General features: G+C 45.7%; 1 protein-coding gene across 1 annotated transcript in view; it reads right to left on the reverse strand.

Moving 5' to 3' along the window:
- The window catches only part of LOC127183929 (sodium- and chloride-dependent transporter XTRP3), a 44121-nt gene extending 27358 nt beyond the window's left edge, over positions 1-16763 (reverse strand). Inside the window, exons 1-2 of the mRNA XM_051140060.1 lie at positions 16588-16763; positions 113-253 (exon numbers count right to left, since the gene is read on the reverse strand). Of these exons, the coding sequence (XP_050996017.1) occupies positions 113-253; positions 16588-16708 (262 nt within the window). The 5' untranslated portion in view covers positions 16709-16763. The remainder of the gene's footprint in view (positions 1-112; positions 254-16587) is intronic.
- Between the last annotated feature and the right edge of the window lie 2747 nt (positions 16764-19510).

Consider the following 19510-nt stretch of genomic DNA (forward strand, 5'->3'; position numbering starts at 1 on the left):
ATGAAGGACATCCAACCATTCACAGGGTGTCAAGCTGAGTCCAGAGAGGAGATGCCCTGAGGCGGGAGCTTCCCTGGGGGCTGCGTGGGGTACAGCAAAGGCTCCCACCTACCAACACCGCTGAGGTAGGGGCTGATGGTCCTCCAGGCGCCGATGCTGCCCTGCCGCATGCGCTGCCCCACGGCCAGCTCCAGGTACAGGAGTGGCATCCCCTCCACGATGAGCATGATGACGTAGGGGACCAGGAAACTCCCTGTGGGAGACCAGAGCACCGGGTCAGCGCACACAGACAGCCTCACCCCGCCCCACCTGCCTGTCCCCACCCAGTCCTCCTTCCACCCACCCAAGTTGCCCTCAGACTTTCCCAGTGAACCTTCATTCTTCTGGCCATGTGTCTTCCTCCCTCCACACACCCACCCTACAGTTTCTCTCATCATACGGCTGTCTGACCATCCTTTGATTCATTTATTCATCTACCCATGCTTTAAAAAATTCCTTCTGTCCCTCATTTTTTTTTTTTTTCTCAAAATGTCAAGCAATAACCCCAGCAGGCCTAGTGAGCTCCACAGTCAGCTTGTCTCTATGACAGGACCTACTTACTTGACTACTATTCGGGGTCAGGTAGAAGTCCAAGGCCTGGCACCTAGTTGGAATGGGGACATTTTTGGCACTGCCCAGTAAGCACTGCCATCACTCTTCCACCCCCAGTAACACAATTCAGGCAAATGAGCCTGATAACCCTCTTGACAAGGACATTAAGATAATTGAAAATTCATGTAAAAATAAAGTAAGTGCAATCCATATTACAAATTGTATACAAACATATGAAAGTAAATCCTAGACACATATATCTATTATCTAGAGCTTAAAACAAAGAAAGCAACAGGGGAAATCTTTAAAACTTCAGGTTAGGCAAAGATGTTTTAGAATCAAAAGTAAAAGCGCCATCTTTGGAAGGAAATGTTGAGAGACTGAACTACATTACATTTCCCCTCTTGAATACCACTTAACAGAACAAAAGGCCAACTTCAGACTTGGAGAATATATAGATGAGACAGTTACAGAGCAACCTTACACTGACAGACACTCCACTGAATGGCACATTTTGGTGCACTTATGTTGCACCTCAGAGTACATGAGACTGGGCCTTTCTGAGGAACAGGAAAGCACTGGCGGGGACCACAGCACAGCACGGTGCTTTGAGCCAGTGCTTTCTCAGTGAGGGCAAGAGTGAGATGTGAACAATTTTCATAACAAATCTCACTTCTCTGATCACAACGATCTGTCGCACAGGCCAGAACTGTGATTGCCTAATCACCGCTGAAATATCCTGCCTGCAGACACTATGAGCAGGGACATGTTTCTAACACACGGCCAGAACAGTGCCTGTAAGTGGCAAATAGCCTCATCAGGAGACAACTTATTAGGCAAGTGCACATTTGTACAAACAACCGGACAAGGGAAATGTGCTGCACATCAATATAAAACATTTTGCAATTGCTTTGAAGTAAGCCCTCTTCCAAATGAACTACTCCCATTCCTCTTTGATTTAAAATTTCTGACGTACAAGGAGGCCTTGGCATCGCAGGGAAAGAGGCTGCATGGAGCGTTCTTCGTGAGTTAAATAAGTCACTGTTCTTCAATGCTCCTTCCACAGGGGACGTCTCTCCCCTACCCCGTGGGCACAGGCTGGCCTTGGAAAGAGCTTTGTCCATCAGAATGTGGTTTAAAAAGCCATGCATGTTCCGGAGACTTGTGACTTTTTCCTCCTCGTGGAGTATGCAGTGGACGTCATGTATGGAAGTCCCTCCAGGATGGGAGACTACGTGCTGGAGAGTCGTGGGTGCCTAGCTCAAGTACTGGAGGTGGAAAGGCCTGCAGCCAAACAAGCAGGACCACATGAAATTGTAGAGCAAGCACTTAGGTGTCCCACGGTATGAAGCAACTACGGTTGTCGTAAGCCACTATTTTCCCCCTTTACACCCCAGCACTTCCACTTGGGTCCCCTAAAAGCAAGATTCTCTGACTCCCAAGTCAATTAACAAAGCCAGGACATTTGCTATACAGACACTGGAATGTTACCAGTTTCTCAGAGTAGGATCCAGCGTACAGTCAGATCTTCAGATCTGGTCTTAAAGTCACTTTTTGTGTGTGTGTGTGTGTTTGTTTGCTTGTTTTTTGTTTTGTTTTCATTTGTTTATTTTTCAATGAATTTGACACGTTAGGAGTTTAGCAGAGAGTTATTTGTGGAATGTCTCTCATCCGAGTTTCTGGCATAAACACGAAAGCACCCTGACATCCTCCTGCAGAGGCACAAGAGGGCCGTTTGCTCCTTCTTGGCAGGGTTCACTTCCCTCATGTGGCCTGTGTGCCTTCGGCTAGATCTCTCTGCTGAAACCTAACTCTCTCCTTTGGAGGCAGTACTTTTTGTTTGTTTTTGATTTGGAACATGGTCTCATTATATAGCTTAGGCTGACATCTTCCTGCCTCAGCCTCCCACATGCTGTGTTGTAGGCATGCGTGGCCACTGCACTGACTTGGAGAATTTTGAGACCAGTTGGCTACTGCGTTCTCTTTCTTCTGTGTGGTTGTTATACATGAGCCAGTAGCTCTTACCTGAAACGGCACTTTCTGAGTTCAGTGTACTTATAATCCCTCAGCATTATAGCAAGCCCACTGCATCTCCACACTGGTTTTTTAGCTCCTAGCTTATAGTTTTGTCAGAGACTCTGCCTACTTTATCCCTCAGCCTCTTACCTGGGCAAACCCATTTTTCTTGCTCCTTACATTTGAAATAAAATTTGTGCTCCCTCCTTGATCTCTGAGGACTTATTTCCCTCTGTGGTACTGGAAGATAACAGTGGAAATGTCTTGGAACTTAGTTATGTTATTAATAACAGCATGTCTAACAAATCACACAGGTGCCAGTAAGATGGCTTAGCAGGTGAAGGTGCTTTCAACCAAGCCCGATGACCCGAGTTTGACTCCTCGGACACAAATGGTGGAAGGAGAGAACTAATTCTCAAAAGTTGTCCTCCAGGTGCGCCGCCTGTAGGAAGCTGTGTCCAGTGTGCAGCCGGCTGGGAGGTAGGAAGGGCCGACAGGACCTCAAAGCCTCAGGAATGAAGAAGACATTGTCCTTACCCTGGAGTGGCATGCAGTCAGTCTAGGAGGCAGACACTAGAACAGTTGCCATATAATGTAAGGAAAGAACTGAAGAGGCATGCCTCAGAACTGGAGAGACGCCCAAAGGAAGTGGCCTTGGAGAAGGGAAGAGCATGCCCTGGAGCTTGAAGCAGAGAACACAGCAGCTGCTTAACGAACTATTCGCTTACATATGTTTGAGCATAATAATTACAACCCAGCCAGTCACAACACTTGGGAGAGCAGGCCCTGCCTTGCCTGGGCAGCACAGTATGGCTCACCCTGGTGGAGGGGCGCAGGTGAGCCAGCACCAAGAGTGACAGCACCAGAGATCTGGCATTGTCACTTGTCTGCTGTAAGGTGGCAGGGGTGATGCCTTTTTCCCCTCCCCCTTGGCCACCTTCAGTAGTTAGGAGAGTTGCCTCGGAGGGCAGGAGAGCTAGCCCTGCCTCTTTGCTGGCTGTAGCACTCGGGAGAATGGGCCCCACACCTAACCTGGGCAACACAGTGAAGCTGACCAAGATGGTGAAGGCGGGGTGAGCCAGCCCCTCATAGGCTGCAGGACTTGGGAAATTAGATCCTGTGCCTTGCCTGGGCAGCACAGTGGAGCTGGCTCTAGAATCATGGGTGCCTGTGAGTGGGCCCTGCCTCCTGCTCATGGCTGAAATGGGTGGCCTAGCCAGAGCAGTGCTGGAGGACTCGCCTGGTGGTACAGATAAAGAAAAGCTGGGACGCTAACCAGCTCAGCTACCACCCATGCCCAGATCCAGGGCTCTCAGTTGGCCCACCCCAACATCTATGTAATCTGCAAATAGCTGGGACTCTGAATGGACCTGTCCTGCTGATCCAAAGCTGCAGGATCTCCATGACACAGGGCAACAACAGGATAACTGGGAAGGGTCCCAGTGATCACCCAGTACTGATCATGTCACAGAAGCCAGAGGCCTGGGACCAGACCGATGACTCACTACAATGGACGTTTGCAAGTGAAGATAAGTGGACTGAGGGCTATACTGTGGGACACACTGTGACATTCCATGATGTGATGGCATTCCGTGTATGCGTGTTCCTTATTTTGGAAGAGAGGTTGCAAGAACAAAGGCCAGATATGAGGGGGTGGGGAGGTGAGTGGGCCTGGGGTGCATGATGTGAAACTCTCACAGAATCAATACAAAGTTAAATTTAAAAAAGTTACCCTCTGACTTCTACACAAACAAAATAAATAGATTAAAAAAAAAAAAAAACCAGCCTAAGAATTCACATAGAACTATTTTAACCTCCTCTGACTTTACTTGTGTGTGCATTAGATAAGACACAGGAAAGTCTATCCGTGAGGATGGGCAGTCAGAGGTACTCTTTGAACTTATGATAAGACACTGTATATTAACATAGAACAAATAGCACCCTCTGAAATGAACTTGCTGTGAGAAAGAGAAGAAAGCAGAGGATTTATATTTATTGGATATCATGAAGAGCAGTACAGAGGAGAAGAGGTTTCATAAAGATAAAAAAGTAACTCGGCAATGGTGGCGCAAGCCTTTAATCCCAGCACTCAGGAAGAAGAGGCAGACGGATCTCTGTGAGTTCGAGGCCAGCCTGGTTTACAGAGTGAGTTCCAGGACAGCCAGGGCTACACAGAGAAACCTTGTCTCAAAAATCATAATAATCAAGTCAAATAAAGATTAAAATAAAAAGTATGATGGTTGAGTTTACAGCCCAGTGGGAGCAAAAAGCAGACCACGATTGAAACGATAAGGAAAGCTCACAGAAAAAGAATCATAGGTGACCTTTGTAAGAACAGACAAGGCACGGCTGGTGAGCTTGAGCCCTCACTCTTTCTAGAACTGAGGGGCTCATGACAACACAGACCCAGCAGTTGGAGCAACTACAATACCGAGATTTGTAAGACAGTTTCCAGCAGCGTGATTGAGATTATACACCACCACACACATTTCTGACATCTCAAGTGCCTAGGTTACCTAAAAATTAATAAAATTAGCTGCAGAATTCTCCTTCACAGAATTAAACGTCTGAAAACAATAGGAAAATGCAGATTTTGAGCAAAAGAGATCGCAACCTATTCATAGTGCTGCAAAGGAAAGATGGTCTCCTACACTGAGTCCTTTATTTTCTGTTGCTGAAAGAATCCCTTGTTGATGGGCTGCAGTGTAGAGTCAGAAGAAAGACTCAATTATAGAGTTGTGTAAGCAAAACCATGAAGTCTAAACACAGCGCTGTTAGCCTGGTGGTGGCGGCGCAGCACCTTTAATCCCAGCACGTGGGAGGTGGAGGCAGGTGGATCTCTGAATTGGAGGCTCGATCTACAGATCGAGTTCCAGCAGGACAGCCAGGGCTACACAGAGAAACCCTGTCTTGAAAAACAACAAAACAACAACAACAACAACCCCCTACAAAAACCAAGCCAAAACAACAACAAAATCCCTGTTGGTTTCATTGGAAAAATAATGTAAAAGAGAAAAGGAATTCATGAGTAGGACAATGTAATATTAACAGTAAAACCGTCATTGTTACATGTATGAAATACCGGATTATATTTTTTAAATGTGCTAGATAGGATGAGGTAAGGAAAGGAGCAGAAAGAAAATGTATGTTGTGGTTTGAAAGTGTCCCTCGCGCTTCAGGAGCTGGAAGCCTAAGTCCTTAGTTCATACGGTACCAATGTGTGGAGCTGGGGCCCGTGAGAGCTGGTTAGAGTGTGGGCGCTCTGGCCTAATGAATTAATGGAACATATAGCTAAGAAGCTCTGAAAGCAAAACAAGTTTTTCTAGGCACAGCTGCTCTGTTTCATGCTCCTTTGTCATGTTGTGACACAGCATAGCGGCTCACCAGGTGCCGAGCAAACTGCGCTCTGATGGCTGATCTTCACTGTTAACTTGGCTAGTGTCATTTTAGGAGCACACCTCTGGATGTGTCACTGAGGGTGTTTCCAGAAAAATTTTATTCGAAAGGGAAGACCTACCTTACATATAGGGGGTACCGCTCAGTGGGCTAGGGTCTGGGCTGAATAAAGAGAATGAGTGGCTGGTAAGATCATTTAGTCAGTAAAGTTCTTGCCCTTCGAATATGAAGACCTGAGTTTTGATCCCACCCACAGAAAAAGCTGAGTATCCCTTCCGTGCCAGCACTGAGACAGGAGACAGTAAATCCCTGGGCTGCTGGGCAGCTACTCAGACAGAATTGGTCAGCTGCAGGTTCAGTAAGCTCGGTCTCAGACCACAAGGCAGATAGCGGGAGATATGACTCAGTGGTTGAGCGTACCTGCTGCTCTTGCAGAGAGGACATGGGTTCAATTCCCCCACAGGGCGGCTGACAGCTATCTGTAACTCATTTTAGGGAATTCAACACCCTCTTCTGGCCTTCTTGGGCACCAGTCATGTACACAGGCATACACGCAGATCAAACTCTCATTCACATAAAGTTAAAATGACTCTTTTTAAAAATTAAGAAATAATGCTGGGCGTGGTGGCGCACACCTTTAATCCCAGCACTCGGGAGGCAGAGGCAGGTGAATCGCTGTGAGTTCAAGGCCAGCCTGGTCTACAAAGTGAGTCCAGGATGGCCAAGGCTACACAGAGAAACCATGTCTAAAAAAAAAAAAAAAAAAAAAAAAGAAAACAAAACAAAACAAAAAAGAAAGAAGGTGAAGAGCAGTTGAAGGTGACACAATGGCGACCTCTGGCCGCTATATATGCAAACAGATAACATGTGGACATGCACTCCCCACACACCTGTGCGTGTGTGTGTATGTGTGCCTGTGTGTGTCTGTGGTGTGTGTGTATGTATCTATGTGTGTGTGTGTGTGTGTGTGTGTCTTTGTGCCTGTCTGAGTGTGTCTATCTGTGTCTGTGTGTCTGTGATGTGTGTGTATATGTCTCTGGGTGTGTGTGTGTGTGTGTGTGTGTGTGTGTGTGTGTGTATGTCTCTGGGTGTGTGTGTGTGTGTGTGTGTCTGTCTGTGTCTGTCTGTGTCTCTATGTGTAGAAATGACAGTGATGGTGGTAGTAGGGAAAATAGCAACTCCCATGCCCCTGCTGCCACTACTTCTGGGATGGAAGACGCTATGAGCCAAACGAACTCTTCTTTCCTTAGGTGACTTTGTAAGTTATTGAAATAGCAATGAAAAAAGTCGCCTATAGAGGCGTCATTACTCTAAGAATGTTCAGCCTTCAGACTCATGAGCTAAGCACACACCTAGCATTGCAAATTACTCACTTGGTCTATCCAGTTATGGCAACATAAAATGGAATGTCAATCTGTTACGGAATTTCAATCCCACAGGATGACATCAAAGATAATATTTCATTATTGATACTGACTGAAGAAATAAATGTTTTTTTTTTCCAAAAATTTGAATTAACTATTAGTAGAGTAAAATCAGAATTTAAAATGTAATCATTTGAGAGGAAAAAGCAAATATATTTTATAAGAGATCAAAATAAGGGCTGGAGAGATGGCTCAGAGGTTAAGAGCACTGTCTGCTCTTCCAGAGGTCCTGAGTTCAATTCCCACAACCACATGGTGGCTCACAGCCATGTATAATGTGATCTAATGTCCTCTTCTGGCCTGCAGGTGTACATGCAGACAGATCATTCATATACATTAAATAAATCTTTAAGAAAGATGAATAAAAAATAAAGCAAATATAGTCTGATAATGATTGATTATAAATGGATCCAACTCTTCCACTAAAAAATTATGATTCAATAATTGTCAAACCTTAAAGTGATTAGGTTCCACAACTGGAAAATGGTTAAATGTGTTGTTACCTCTATAAATGGAGTGCTATAGAGCTATTTTATTTTTCTTAAAGAATATGACATGACTTTGAAAACTATTACAATAGTTTTTTCCCTTTTATTGTTTCTTCTTTTCTTTCCTTCTTCCTTTCCTCTCCTTCTCTTCTTCCTCTTCTCTGTCTTCTTCATAGATTTCACTATGGATCATAGACTGGTCTTGAACTCAACATTTTTCTGCCTCACCTACCTGAGTGTTGTTATTAATCATGCCTGGCTAGGTGTTCTCCTCTTTCCCCCTCCCTCTCCCTCCATGTCTGTCTGTCTGTCTGTCTGTCTGTCTGTCTGTCTGTCTGTCTCTCTGTATGCATGTAGGATGGGACACTCATATATGCCAGGGCCTTTTACAGGGGTAAAATGCAAAGGTTGGAGGACAATGTGCAGGAATTGGTTCTCTCTTTCCATCATGTGGTTCTGGGGATTGAACTCAAGTCATCAGGCTTGGAAGCAGAAGCCTTTACTCACTGAGCCAAAATGACCCTAGGCTAGGTCATTTTAAGAGCAAACCATCAAGTGAAATATAAAATGTGGTTCTAATTTTTAAAGTAAAAATAGGAACAGTTATTATCTTTGGGTGGTGGAATTTCAGAGATTTTATTGTTGTTTGTTTTTGTTTTTTTGTACTAAGGATTGAATGCCTTACTACTTGGCTACATCTCCAGACCCTGATTTTGTATTTTATTATTCATATACTTTTCTATTTTCCCTAATTTCTACTCATACAAGAGGTTATTCCACAGCATGCGACTGCTTCTCTGACGATCATTGTAGCAGTATCCTATCTGCTGAACCCAGGAATATCACTGAAGAGTCTTTTCTGTGTGTGACATTTATCCCTAGGGCCGAAGCCTTACATTGTGTTTTATCTCTCTGAGCCTCAAAAAAGAGTGAAAACCCAACGTTAACTTCTTAGCGGAAGTCAACCCGTGTTTCCAGACTCTGGGTCTCCCTCCACCTTTGTCCTCTACAAAGCCCACAAGCAAGTGTCCACTAACCTGACTCCCTTCTTGAGGTGTGAACCTCCTTGACTTGTGAAGGGCACCCTAGATGACCATGTAGCTTGCTGTGATGGGGACCACTTGAATAACCACTGTTCTGCTCTACGCAGGACCCCCATTTTACTCCTCCCTTATCCTCATCTTCCCTCCCACTTCACTTACTCTAGAAGTTCCCATTGGGAGCTTGATGAAGGTCCATATTTTAGAAACAAAGAGCAAAAGCACAGGTGAGGAAAACTGAAACCATCCTTATTCCCCATGACAACCTGGATCTAAAGCTGCCAGAACGTCTCTCCTAGGCCTTTCTGTCTGGTAACATCCTCCCTTCATCCACTACCAAGCATGTCCCTGGCCACCATCCTGCTGTGCTTCACAGTGATGACCTTGTCATTCTCTGCCTTAGCTCCAGCCTTGCCCTCAAGAGCGAGAAGTGAGGTTCTTCCTCAGCCTGTGAACCCGAGCCCTTGAGGACACACGGGCTGCTTATTCACCCCATCTCACCTCTCCTGCTGTTGCTGTGCTCTCTGCCTGCTTCACGTATCACAGCCACCTGGGGTTTCTGGCCATGTATGCTCAAATGTGTGCTCTCTGTGCCTCTTGCAGTTTACTCTGGTTGGAGTATTTTACCCTTCCTCTATCTCATTTAATGATGCCATTTCTAGAAGCTTTCTAGACTCCCTCATACATCCAGATCTCCTTCAGTTTTTCAGTAAATAGCCTTCTGTGAAAGCTCCACCTGCTCTGTGCTTAGCTTGCTTATCCATTTGCCCCCTTCCTGTCCCAGTGTAGTCTCCATCTCTGCTGGCTCCCCTACAATACAAGTCCTACCTTGTGGCTGATACTCAGTTAATATTTATGAAATGACTTAAGTGCCTACAATGTTTATATTATTCATTTAAAATTGTTTTATGCTTCTTACTGCTTAAAAGAAAACATAAGACAGTAATTATAGGCTGTAAAGAATCCCACAGGGAAGTTTTAAAATACTCTAGGTTCATATCTAGACCAACTCAATCAGGACTTCTAGGAGTGGGATCCTGGGAATGCACACACACACACACACACACACACACACACACACACACACACACATGCATATATCTGTATATCACAGCTACTGATGACTCATGCGGTGAATGGAGGCTTTCTCACCAACACATAGACATTAAGTTTTTTCACTTATCCTATCCTGTCCCGGGCTGATCATGGTGGACATGCCTCTGGAGGCTGAGGCCCAAGGACTACATGTCCTGAGGATTTCAGCCTGTTGGGGCCACCACTCTGTTGGCTGCCCTGTGGTTACCACGTCCCTCATAATAAGAGTTGTGTGAGAAGTCTATGGGGGCTTCCAGCCCCTCCCTGGCCTCACAATAACGATGCTTGGTCTCTTTCAGGCACTGCTGCTGGAGCAGACTAATGATTCAGTTACTATCCTTGGAAAGGGTTAGAGATGCAGGTTGTTAGCAATGGCCACCACTTTTAGAAAGAACTTGGAAGATTGAGTACTAAGGCTAGGTAAAGATGTTTTGCTAGTGGCTCTGATGTAGAAAATCTTAGGGAACAATTTGGAATTCAGAAAAGTGCAGTCCTAATAGTTGATCTAGGGACTTTTTGAGGTTGGAGAGCAAAAACAACACCCCAATTAGCACTAGCTGATGTGATTCTCCCACTGACGCTTCAAAGTGATTAATTTTTTTGTATCCATTTTTGCCCTCAGTTTCCTCATTTAATAAAGATTATTAATGAGTAGATGTGTACCTCGAGGATTTAAAGTAAAAATGACTGCTTTTTTTATATGAAAGTTTAGGTTTATGATTCTTTTGAGATTTTTATAAGATTATTTATTAAGATAATTGATTCTTTGTAACCCAAAAGTACAGTCTGCCTGATTTGGAAGTTTTGGTTTCTTTGAAAACTCAACTATGTTATGTAATTATGCTTTTGTTTAATCTCAAGTGTGGGATTTCAGTTTAGGCTTTAGTGTGTGCACAGCTGATAACTGCCTCCTGTGGGGCCTGTCTTTGCCTGCCTCCTGCAGCACGGAGCGGGCATGGTCTAGGATTGTGAGTAAGATAAATAGGAGAGCCTGGAGAGAGAAAGTGTGGCATGTGGCGTGTGGCGTGTAGCAGATTGTAGAGACCAGAAATGGATGAGAGAAACATTTCAACCTAGTAGTTCAGAGAAGACTGTCTGCTGTGTTTGCTGTGGATGGAGATTGGTGTTGCCACAAAAGAGCCCAACTGACCCTAAGCAGTTGGGAGAAGTAAAGGGGTCTGTGCCCCCTCTCCCCACTAATCTTCTTTCTCATAACCAGGGTTAAGGGGTTAGTGGAAGGGAGGTACAGGTAGGTTCAATACCTCGAATAAAATAGAGGTTTAAAAAACACTGCCAGTAAAGAGAAACTGGCTGAAAAAAATTACCTTGTTTGTTTACACTTTGTTAACCTATAACAAATTGCTTATTTATAAATATATTTGGGTTCTTGGGAATAATTTGTTTTTCATATTTGTTTCTCATCCATGATATGTAAAACATTTGATCATGTGAGGGCACTGAGGAACATGTTTTTCCTACATATTCTCATTGTAATTGTTCGCTTAAAAATAGAATGTAATTGCATTATAATTTTTATAGTCCTTGAAAGAGTTTGCTGGGATACATAAGTTGTGGGGGAAAAAAAAATAAAGTTGTTGGAGTCTGTTGGAGTTTCTCCATCTACTCAGTATGCAAGTGTGTATATGTGTATGTATGTAAAGTTGGTTGGAGCCCTTCTTTGAAGTTTGCTCCATCCATTCAGTAACAGTCAAAGCATGTTGGAACATGTTTGTTGGAACTTGTCTTGTTTCTTGTGTGGTGTGTATGTGTGCATGTGGTGTGTAGTATGTGGTGTGTGTGTGATATGGTGTGTGTGTATTATGTGTGTGGTATGTGTTTATTGTGTGTGTGGTGTATGTGTGTGTGTGGTGTGTGTGTGTGTGTGTGTGGTGTGTGTGGTGTGTATGTATGTGTGTGTGTGGTATGTGAGGTATGTGGTGTGTGTGTGTGTGCGTGTGCAGGAAACATCAGCTTTGTCTCTCTGCAGTTACAATCAGTTGTGGCCTATGATTACCACCATCAGTGGAAGCCCCCTCCCCACCAGAAACAATCATTCTAGCCTGGAGAATCAAGCGTTTTACCCTCAGAGAAAGTCTGCTGGGTGATCAGCCAGCTGTGTATCTGCACCCTGCCTCAATTTACCCTGTGGTGTTGAAGCTGGTCTTTGGCACTCTCCATGGTGGGTTGAGACCCCACAGAGGAGGAATGGCTTAGCCTAAGTGCCTGGGGAGGAGGCAGCTTCCAGGGAAGGATGAGGGGATGACGTCCATAGAGTAGAGGGAGGGCAGCAGGCATTGCTATGTGTACTCAGAGAAGAGGCTGGAACAAAAGGGACACAGGACTCTTAAAGGAGAAAGCAGAGGATATCCAAGCCCTGGGCCATCCGAAGCCCTGACTGAGAGAACCACAAGAAGAACAGAAGCTACAGCGTCCCATTTGGAGACAGGGATCATTTGAGCCTCTGTCACTCCTCCTGAAGCTACCTCTGCTTCTCTGGGCATGTTTTCCCTTTGTAACAAACAGAGTCCACCCTAGGAGTGCTGTGGAGACTGACCTGAACATCTGTAGAAAATGTTCTACAGCATGGCTGGCTGACATGTGGCAGAGGCCTGGTAAAGTAGGTCCTCACTAGAACAGATGCTGGGAACACTGGAGAAGAGCAGCCGAGGGTCCTCTGTGATGCCGACCACAACTTTAGGGCCTGGCACCTGGAAGTTCACTTTGGAAATTGCATGTGCTACTTGGAGGTTTAATGCCTGACCTCTGCCACTCAGGTTCTGTTCCAGGAAGAACTATAGAAACAGCACAGCCTGAACATGCACGCACATACTCTAAGTGTACAGGGTAGGGTAGTTCCCTGTCCGTTCCCGAACACGATGGTGTGCACCATGCCCAGGCTGGGTGCTGCTCTGAGCCATGATCACCACAGTACCTGACTCCACTGGTGTACAGGCCCTCCCAGAGCGCCTCACATAGCTATACCAGTCGTCACCTCTTTCCAGGCTTGCACCTTGGGACTGTGTAACATTCTGGGGCCAGCCACAGTGGAAATATTTATACCAGGACCAGGATGGAAAGCAAATGCTATGACTTAGGCCCCAGCGTGCAGGCCAGGCCCCCAGCCGCAGGTATAATGGTGACATCTGAACAACCATTACCTTTCTTCCAGATATGGTCTGAAGATTGGCAGTATCAGTCTCAGGTCTGTTCATAAAATGTCAGATTTTGGATCTCTGAGGGGACAATCCATTCGAGATGTAACATTTTGAGCAATTTGGGTTAGCAGAATTAAGGGGGCTAAAAGAGTTTACTTCCTGTTCTGGAGAGAAATGAGGGCTTTGAAGAGGAACAGAACATTAGCTCTGAGAATGACATTGACCCTCTAAAGAGTCAGATGCCCTCTGATTTCCCCTTGTTTAAATATAATCTATAGAATACGTATGGGGGAAACCCACAATTCACATTTTCTCCAGCCTTCCAGACATTTTTACATGCATTTGAATCCCCCCCCTCATACACACACACACACACACACACACACACACACATATTTATATAAGATGCTAGTGGGTGTTTGTTTTCACACATTGGTATTCAGCATATTTGCATCCCAGAAGAAATTGACACCTTAGACTTTGGTCTGCTGACTTTTTTGAAAATGGGATTTTGTCAAGTTTCTTCATCAACCTTTTTAGTTTCGCTTTTTTGGCCTTGTTTGCAGGGGTTGGGGCGGCAGGTCAAGTTGTGCAGAGAAGGAGGACACCTGGAGCACAGTGCTCAGAATTAACCCTCTTTCTTCAGGGCTGGAGGGAGCACTCACAGCAGAGCGCCTTACAAAGGGCCCTGGTCTGCTGGCTTCGGGAGGTATTTGGCAGTTCATAGGCAAGCTTGTTGTTGCTGCAACTGTGTCTGTGTCAGGAGCTGTTTTATACCCTCGAGATTCTAGAGCAGTGCTTCGCAGCCCTCCTACAGCTCCTCACACTGCGCTGACCCCAACCATAAAGTTATTTTTGTTGCTACTTCATAACTGTAATTTTGCTAGTTATGAATCATAATATGAATACCTTGGGAGATAGAGGTTTGTTAAAGAGGTTGGAGCCCACAGGTTGCAAACCACTCCTCTGGAGTCTAGAGTTTTTTCCATGTTGTAGCTGGTCCATTCTTACAATGGAAGCTAAGAATGAATTTAAAACCACTTTGGTTTAGTGGTGATGTAATTAACTTGTTGGCAGTTGACTACATGGATCCAGAGTGGAATGGGAGTGATAATAGCACTCCCCAATTGTCGCCTGTGTGTACACGTGTGGGTACACATGTGTGTATACATGTGTGTATATACATGTGTCCATGTATTAGTGTAAGTCTGAAGTTGATGGTGGACGTCTTCCTCCTTCAGTCTCTACTTGATTTACTGAGATAAGGGCTCTTAATTGAACTCAGAGTTTGCTGATGGGCTAGTCTAACTCCCCAGCTTGCTCTCAGGGTCTTGTCTTTGCGCCTGAGTGCAGACCCTTGCACTGGGGGATTAGATGAGCAGGATGAAAGGAAAACTTTAATTCTCCCAGTTTGTGAGCACCTGCTCATTTGACGTCACAGGTGAAGGGACTCAGGAAGATCAGCAGGGGAGGGCAACATGAAAGCTCTTCAAGTGGAGAGCGGCAGGAGGTGGAGAGGAGCTGCCTGGTGGGTGGTGGGTATGAACCTGTGGGTAGTTAAGGCAGGGAGGAACTCAGGGACTGGGCCGGAGATGAATTACGTACAACGAAACGGAAATATCAGCCAAGAAACCGTCAGATGTCTACTGTGCCAGGAAAAACAGTTTGTCTTTTGTTCTGGACACATTTGCTTTGTGTCTCACCTGCAGTTACCCCCTCTTGCCTGCTCCACCCTCAGCCTCAGCCCCAAGCCACCTGTCTGAAGAATCGCACCAGACGCAGAGTTTCCTTTGCTCGCCCTCCCGGTATCTTGGAGGTTTCCCCTATTCAACCTCACAACAGTCCAGCCTCATTTGTGCCACCTGAAGACTGTTCAGGTGAGGGCGCCATGATAAACAAGGAATTAAATAGTCATGTGACTCTGTGGTTTACCTGCCCTGGTGGTTGGGAAGGCTGGGATGACGGTATTAAGGCAGGTGTACTAAGCATAAAATATGTGAAAATCTGCTTCTGACAAATCTTTCCAAAGCCAGTTATGAAGCATTAGACACATGCGATGGCATATGTCCTCTCCATATGGAGCATTTGAACACTTCAAGTTAAAACAACGGAGCCAGAGAAGTAAGAATGCACTGTTTCTTTAAATCTATAGATTAGCCTTTTGTTGGGTTGATTTTGATCTGGCTAGAGTGACAGGAGGGAGATTAGATTTTTCCTAAACAATTAACTTTTATACTACACTAATTTAATATCTTTCACTGTCCAATGGTGAGAAAATAAAAGGTGATTAGATTGCTCTTTCCTCCCATGTGTAAACACACACACACATGCTATTAGGTAAACACGAGCCACCTAGAGAACTATTGTGAACACGTTAAAATATTTTTCTTCTCTTTTCCTCTGTATGGTTTTAAGCACAACTGTTACACAGTTTTGAATCATACCTCCTTCTCCCTCCACTTGTCATATGATAAAAATAGTAATATAAAATCTTATTAAAACTTTATGGCTGTCAAGGGCACTCCTAAGTGGATGGTCCACATTTTATTGAACCAATCCCTTTTCTGAAGGGCTTAGACCGTTTCTAACATTTGATCTTATTGAAAGACACTGAGCATATTATTTTCTGCCTCTGTTAGAATGCTGGTTTTTCCTTTAGATGAGGTTTTAGAAAATGGAATTGAAGAGGGGAATCTGTTTTTATACTAAGACTGCTTCCAAACCTCGGGGGTCCCAGTCCCAGGAGTTCCCAGCTCCCAGTTAAGGGAGCGCAGGGCGAGGTGCAGCAGTCCGTCCCACCCCTCACCCTTAGTTTTCCACCTGGGTCAGAGGAAACATTTATAAAAAACAACAGCAGAACCAAGAAACAAATTCTCCAGGCATAGAATTATTTGTTTTTCGTGCTTTTTGTGATTCCAAATCTAAACCAAGTCTTCGCATTTACAAACCAGGCCTTTTTTCTTTCTTTCTTTTTTTTTTTTTTTAAGAAAAATTAAAGAAATCTCTCACGAATCCTTTTGACTTGTGTTTCAACTTGCGGTCGGGGACTTTCGGATCTGCAAGTTGCATGGCAAGTTCCTGTTAAACAATTTACTGCTCACTTTTACACCTCCGTGGAGGAGTGCCGCGCCTCCACCGGACAGTAGGTTACCCACCGCTGCCCTGCACCTGTCGGAGCCGCAGCTCGGCCTCAGTACCGCAAGGCTTAGTATCTTAGGGCAAACGGCCCCGTGCCTTGGCGTTCTGGACTGTCATAAGGGCCACCCGACCGCGAAGCACTTTGCTGAACCGCCACCCTGAGTTGGGGCGAAGGGATTAAACGGCCGCCGCCACTACCACTCAGCACCCAGGCACCCTCCCCGTCCTGCGCGTCCGCACTCACCTCCGCCGTACATCTGGCACAGGTAGGGGAAGCGCCACACATTGCCCAAGCCCACCGCGTAGGAGATGCAGGCGAACACGAACTGCAGGGGGTTGCTCCACTGAGGCCGTACCTTCTCCATGTCCCGCGCTCGCCCTTTCAGGGCCTGGCCTCTGGCCGCCGCTGCCGCTTGCCCGCCTTTTAATTGCTAATCTCATTAACGCGCCCAGAGGGGCGAGGCCCGCAAGTGGGGAGCGGCGAGCCCCACCCTGCTGAGCTTAGTCCATGAAGGCGCCCCTCCTTGGTCCCGGGTGTGGACTTCAGAGCTCGGGGAAAGGATCGCGTTTCCTCGACCTCTTACTGATTAATCGATGACAATTACTATATGCCTGGCACGGCTGCTGTTAACTGAAAACACAGCACTGCCCACCCTACCAGGGCTGACATTCAGGTGGCAGAAAGTTTTAAAGGCCACTGGATGACTTGTTCTTAACTTCTTTTGACCCACTGGGGCAGTTTCACTGGGTTCATACCACCTAGCTCACCTAAGTCGGAGATGCAGGGACAATTTAAGCGAAGAGGTAAGTGCTAGAGACAGACAGGGACTCAGGGCTGCCAGAGGAGAGATGGTTTTTGCACAGAGAGGTGGTGGGGAGGCTCAGTGGCAGAACACTCCCCTAGCACTGGTGAGCACTTGTGTGAGTTTGGTCCTAGCACACACGCATTCTACGGGTCCTGCCTGCACCTGTAATGTGGGCACAGTCAGGTTCTGAACGATTGCTGTGAGGCCCACGGGAGCTACAGTATCATCCTCTAGGCGAGGTGGAAACTGAAGATTTCCCACGCTTTTGCCAGTCCAACAAGGAGGTACACAGTTGAACCTGACCCCACGAAGTTTGGTGCAGTGATGTAATCTGTTCTTTGTGACTCTGCCCCACCCCCACCCCGTTCTCCCAACAAGCTCAAATTATCTGTCCTGGAACTTTTGACCTTAAAATAGTAAAAAAGAAAGCAAAGTCACAATACAGCAGCAGGGACTCTGGACAGTAGGGCTCAGGTGATAGATTTCTTCCTTTCCTGCCTCCTCCCATACCTAGGTCCAGTCTTGTGTTGGTCCAGTTTGTGGCTACTATGAACAGACCCAGTGCAGAAATTCTAGCATATTCCTCTGATGGAGGGACTGACTGCTGTGGGCAGCACTAGGAAACACCAGTTCACGTCCTTGTCAGTCCCAGCTGCTTGGCACTCCATCAATCCCTGGCCTGTTTCTATTTTATTTTTATTTTTAAACTATCACTCCCTGGCCTGTTTTTATTTTATTTTTATTTTTAAAACAATTTATTTTATATGCATTGGTGTTTTGCCTACACAGATGCCTGTGTGAGGATGTTAAATCACTTGAAACTGGGTTACAGACCGTTGTGAGCCACCATGTGGGGGCTGGAATTGAACTCAGGTCCTCTGGAAGAGCAGCCAGTGCTTCTAACTGCTGAGCCATGTCTCCAGCCTCCAACCCTGTGCTGTTTTAAAAAATACATAAACAAACATTTATGGGAGCAGGTGCCACAGCACAAGTGGAGGTGAGATGGTGATTTGTGGGGGTCAGAGCAAGTGACCCTACCATCTCACTAGCTCTGCCATTCTGTTTTTAAAGTTCTGTCTAGACTTCTGGCTGTGTGCTGATGCTTCAAGTTGCCTTTTGATTTTCCTGACAACTGACAAGTCTGCTACCTTTCCATATGCTCACTGGGCCACCGAAAGAGCCTCTTGTCATTTCTTACTCTGCTGCCTTCTGGCCCTTCTGAAGTGTATGGGCGGAATGTGCTTGCCTAACATGCACTTGGCCCCCATGCTCAGTTCCTAGATTTCTATAAACTGGGTATGTATGGTGCTGTGTACCTGTAATCCCAGAACTTGGGAGGTAGAGGCAGAAGGACCAGAGGCTCAAGGCTATCCTCATCTACATAGCAAGTTCAGGACAGCCTGCTATAGAAGACCCTATCTCAAAAACAAATAAGCAGGCTGGAGGTTGAGGTTCAGTTTTCAGCACCTTCCTCGTTAGTCCACTGCCACCTGTATCTCCAGCTCTAGGGGGTCTGATGCCCTCTTTTGGTTTTGGAGGGCACCTACATACATTTGCATACATATAGACACAGTACACACAAAATAAAGATTAAAAAAAAAAAAAAACATTAAAAGTTACCTTCATGGTCTTTCCCCCCTCTTATGTCTTATTTTAAACAACATTTTCTTGCCAGGTGAGGTGGTGAACTCTGTAACTTCAAGGGCAGCCTGATTTACATAGTGAGTCCAGGACAGCCAGGACTACATAGGGAGACAAAACAAACAAACAAACAAAAACAATAACAAAAGCCCAACCTCCTCTTTATCAACCCCAAGGTCATGAAGTTATCCCTGGACATTCAGCTCCTTAGCAAAGCAAGTCCCTGCGTGATGGAGAGTTATAGCCTCCTCAGACTCTGTCACCAATCCTAGATGTCCTGCTTCTGCGAGGCTGGCTGGCTCCGCATTCCCTCCCCCCAGTACTTGGAGAGATAGTCGTGTGCCACTGTCCCTGGCTTTCTATGTGGGTGGCAGGTATGGAGACTCAGACCCTCACGCCTATGGGCAGATCCTTTACCAGATGGGCCATCTCCTCGTCCCCAGCAGTCCTGGCAAATGGTCTGCCTATAGGCACAGTGGAGAATAGTTTGGATGAAAAGATGTTGCTGCCTCTAGTTATATATTTACACGTTTTTGGCATCAAAAATTAGTTTTTCTACAGCATGTTTGGCTACACAGTGACATTTGGGAATTGGAGATCTCAGAAAGATACCCAGAACAGCTACCAGCTGCTGGATACAGGAGCTGACATGGAATGTGTTGGTTCAATGGAGGCAATGTCTTTTTGTTCCCCAGGGTAAGACCAGCATCTGTACTTACC

This window comes from Acomys russatus, chromosome 32, assembly GCF_903995435.1.
Source record: "Acomys russatus chromosome 32, mAcoRus1.1, whole genome shotgun sequence".
Taxonomy (NCBI): Eukaryota; Metazoa; Chordata; class Mammalia; order Rodentia; family Muridae; genus Acomys; species Acomys russatus.